The sequence below is a fragment of the Triticum dicoccoides genome, chromosome 2B, assembly GCF_002162155.2.
Source record: "Triticum dicoccoides isolate Atlit2015 ecotype Zavitan chromosome 2B, WEW_v2.0, whole genome shotgun sequence".
Taxonomy (NCBI): domain Eukaryota; kingdom Viridiplantae; phylum Streptophyta; class Magnoliopsida; order Poales; family Poaceae; genus Triticum; species Triticum dicoccoides.
Window position 1 is genome coordinate 473,829,617 of NC_041383.1, and position 4,243 is coordinate 473,833,859.

The window sequence follows — 4,243 nt, forward strand, 5'->3', positions numbered from 1 at the left end:
TTCTGTTTCCCGTTCCTGTTTTCTGGCCGAAAACCATTTCGTAAATATTTGGAGATACGTAACTCTAATTGGGTTGTAATTTTAACATGATTTTTTCGGATATTATATTTCTTCCGGCGAAAGAAGGGCAGCAACCGACCTACGAGGTGCTCACTAGGTACCACGGTGCGCCCTAATGCCTAGTGGGCCCCTCGAGCACCGTCTTGCGTTGATTCTTCTTCCAAAAATTCACATATATTTCAAAATAAATCTTCGTAAATTTTTATCGCATTTGAACTTGTTTGATATGGATATTCTGTACAAAAAATGCAACAAATAGGAACTGGCACTGGACACTAGATCAATATGTTAGTCCCAAAAATAATATAAAATGTTGCCAAAAATATATGAAAGTTGTAGAATATTGGCATGAAATAATCAAAAATTATAGATACGACGGAGACGTATTAGACGCCAAGCGGAGAGCCATCGCGCGAAGATCTAGAATGATGATGTTGATGGCGTCTCAGTCCGGGGGCGGTTAAGCGGCCACGAAAGCTGCAAGTAACCACACATTTTGAAAATTGCGTTAGTGGTACGGTGGAGAGGCACACGCTAGATGATAAGACGATTGCGGATGGGGCGCAGGGGCTGGCGTTGGCGCAATGGCCTGATAGAGGGACTTGGTGAAGAACCGACCGGAGGGATCCAAGCGCCAGGAGATTTGATCGGACGGCTGACCCACCTCCGCGGAATGGAGCGCGATGCAATCCAAGAGGTCTTGCCACTCAGTCAACTTCAGTGGTCCAAACGGCCACCTGGACGGGCACATTAGGTACCATCGCTACGGAGAAAATCCCCGGAAACCAGGCGACGAAGGAGTGATCCTCAGCCCATTTGTCGAACCAGAATAGGGTCGAAGCACCCGTCCCTATCGTGATGGAAGTCCTGATGCGAAAGACCAGGAGGAGCTGGATGATGGACTGCCAGAACAGCGCGCCGACCGGGACAGACTTGTGCCACCACCGGGGCCGCTGGATGCTGCTTACGTGAATCGGGGTCGTTTGCCGGAGGCAGGCCGCTCTCTCGAATATTTTTCGCGTCCGTGGAAGGAGCAAAAACGATGAGGAAAGCGAGCAAGCGGGGGAAGGTTATGCAGACGACGTGCAGGCTTGTTCGGTGGTTCGCGCGTCGTTATCCAATCTCGCGTCACTACTCAAACAAATCTTTTTTTCTTGCGGGGACTACTCAAACAAATCAACCGGAGGCGTTTGACATGTCGCATGTGTGATATAGAGTAGTATCTGAGCCTTTAAAGGTTGACTTTGGTGATTTCAAAGGGACGGTGATGTCTCCGGCCGGGACCTGCCGCCGAAATGACTCGAGAAAAATAAATGCGCAGCTCCTGTCATCGGGTTAAGGAAAGCGACCATATCTCCCTTTAATAATATTGTGTATTTTAAGAAAAGAAGAGCATCTTCAAACGATTCTTTCGCAGAAATGAGAATTTCAAATCAGAAAAGTGTAATGCTAGTACTACTGCTTCACAAACACACCTGGAGATCGCTGTCATATTAAAGCGAGCATGTTGGTCGAATGGAACATGCCACCTGCGTATTGGCAAATACAAAAATTGCATTGGTTGCCCAAGGTAGCTAGGCCCCATACCGCGACGGCACATGCAAATGCAGCCTGCTTCAGGGTTCAACAAGCAACAGCCAACAGCAACAGGCAACATGCATCAACAAACAGGCAGCTAACTGACGGCTTCAAACAGAAGCCACATCTGCTACAATCCACACCTGGGTACACCAAGACTGAAGATGCAGCATAATCAAGCAACCTCTCTCGGCAGGTAATTCTCGTCAGACAGTTCCCATAAGACACTAGTCTATTACTGCAGTGTGGTACATACATTTTCATGTCCACCGAATCCAGACTACCCCACAGAAGAATATCATGTTACATTTGCTACAGCCTACAAGAACTACCCTGAAACACGAGACCTATATATATAAAGGCTTAGATGCCTACAAGCCTAGTTGGTGTATTTAAATTCTTCAAATATATTAGGTGTGGGGGTGTTACCGCCGGCTGTCCACTTGGGCAAAACCCTACCAGAGGCCAGAGGCTGTTGAACGCTGCTGCACAGCTCATCCACCTCCTCACATCCGTCCAAGTCAACATCTATGTAGCGGACGTCTTGGATCACGCTTGCAGCATCAGGTATTCCCTGCTTGCCGTTTCGTGTATTTCCCATGTGTTTCTTGGACTGAACTGTGCGTTCTTCAAAGTCATTGCCGTTACCAGACGTGTCAATGGCGGTGAAGCCCCTTCGCTTCTTCACGGCCTCATTTTGCTCATTACTGCCGCCGCTGCTGCTGCTTCTCTTGCTTCCGTTTGGAAATTGGTTGAGAAACTCCTCTATGGTTGCAAGTACGCGATCCCCATACTTGTTGAGCTTCACCCTGAAAGAAAGTATGTAAAACGATGAGTAATGCTTGCTTTAGTTCCGAGAGCTGCGTTGCCAACCTTACAATGTGCACTGAAAATATTGTTTTTAGTCATTACTTGCCGATGCCATTTATCTCCAAAAGTTCTTCTTTTGTCCTTGGTATCCGAGTGCTAATTTCCTTCAGTGTTTCATTTCTGAACATGAGTAATTCACCACGTCAGAAGTCAGTCAGCGAGTCCTTGCACAGCTGAAGGTATAACATGAAACTTACTTAAATATGTGGTGTACACCACATCCTGCAGTACCCTCCGCTATCTGAGACCTGAGGATTCTTAAAGTTTCATAGAGCAGCGATGAAAAATTCTGCAATTGAGAATAGACTTTAGAATGAACCAAAATAAATACACACAAGAGGATTTACTATAACTAATGACCAACTACCTCGTCCATTTCACTCTGCCGTTGAACAGTCTTATTGACTTGTGAGATTGACGATTCATCAAGTTTCCCCATCTTCGGGGCTTTGTCAGCAGTGGGAAACCTGCAAAATAGCATACAAATCATACATTACATTGTGCAAAAAAGCAATATGAGTGTCAACTTATACTGCCAAAAAATCTTCATACTCAACGAAGTCTCAATCATAATGATATTTGACATTATATATATTCAGTTCTACAAATCAAGATCAGATTGTCGGTAACATCATATTGTGCAAACCAAATTTAGAAGTGCAAACTGATACTGCCATAAAACCATCACTTAAAAGACATTATTAGTTAATGATGGACCCTAGAAAGATTTTTGGCGAACTCATGAAAAAGAACCGTATGGTCACACAAAAAAGGAAATATTTCTCAATGAAAGCAAGACATGTAAATCAAACTTGAAGAGAAGAGACAAATGCAGAACATCCAATAAATTTTATAACATGTACAAGACAGAAAACTAACTTAAGGACGATCTGATTGCCAGAGCGAAGACCACCAACTTTAACCTGATTCGCCTGTTCAACAAAAAAACAGGAAGGAAAACGTATGTATAAAACCAAGGCAGCTACAAGAAGGTTGCCAAAAAATCATCTCAAAAATAAAGTAATAAACCAACCAGGGATCATGTATTCCCTCGGCTACCTTTAAAACAGATGATACTGATCCATACGTATCACTCTTTTTGACATCCTCGGTAAGTATTCCCTCAGTTACTAGATGCCGCAGTACTCTTGCTGCCTCGCCTTTAGCTAGATTCTTCCCAGCCCCATGAAGAGGCAAATTATCATGACGGTTCTTCTTGACCTAAATGCAATAGTTGAAAAGATTTACAATCTAGGCGCAAGTATGTAGTTTCACCATGATTTCTCCAGTAAGAAGCCAGGATGCACAATATCCAGACTGTAGAAAGTAAGTTGACACTGGTAGCAAGTGACAGAATTAATGAACTTCAGAACAATAATTCCGAGCATTTAGCAGAATGGCATACATTTTGGTTTAAGGAACCCCTGTAAACTTCAAGAATATGAGAACTCGAACATGACTGCCTTGTCGTCAAGACCAGCTCAACCTAAAAGAGCAACAAGATGGTGATGTAAGTTCACAGAGAAGTGTGCATGTGTTCAGGAGGCAGGGCACAGCTATCTACTTAGGCACCTACCAATTGCTTAGCAATATTGGTCACATCTTTCTCAATCCATCTCAATCCTTTCTTGCAATTATCACATGTTTTTGAACAATGTGATGGATCAAATGTCTCTCCAAAGTGGATCAGTTGTAGTAAACGTCTGCAATCCACATCATTTTCGCAGTAACTAAC

The 4,243-nt window shown here is 43.8% G+C and overlaps 1 protein-coding gene across 4 annotated transcripts in view; it reads right to left on the reverse strand.

The window, feature by feature from the left end:
* Positions 1–1,810: 1,810 nt before the first annotated feature.
* Positions 1,811–4,243, reverse strand: part of LOC119364313 (ATP-dependent DNA helicase Q-like 4A) — a 9,107-nt gene continuing 6,674 nt past the window's right edge. For 2 of the 4 annotated variants that reach the window (XM_037629770.1, XM_037629768.1), the window contains 8 exons: positions 4,085–4,243; positions 3,914–3,994; positions 3,568–3,729; positions 3,388–3,440; positions 2,876–2,975; positions 2,706–2,797; positions 2,551–2,628; positions 1,811–2,447 (listed from right to left, as the gene is read on the reverse strand). In XM_037629770.1, coding sequence (XP_037485667.1) covers positions 2,018–2,447; positions 2,551–2,628; positions 2,706–2,797; positions 2,876–2,975; positions 3,388–3,440; positions 3,568–3,729; positions 3,914–3,994; positions 4,085–4,243 — 1,155 coding nt within the window. In that variant the 3' untranslated portion in view covers positions 1,811–2,017. The remainder of the gene's footprint in view (positions 2,448–2,550; positions 2,629–2,705; positions 2,798–2,875; positions 2,976–3,387; positions 3,441–3,567; positions 3,730–3,913; positions 3,995–4,084) is intronic. The other 2 variants (XM_037629769.1, XM_037629771.1) reach the window with 2 other exon arrangements.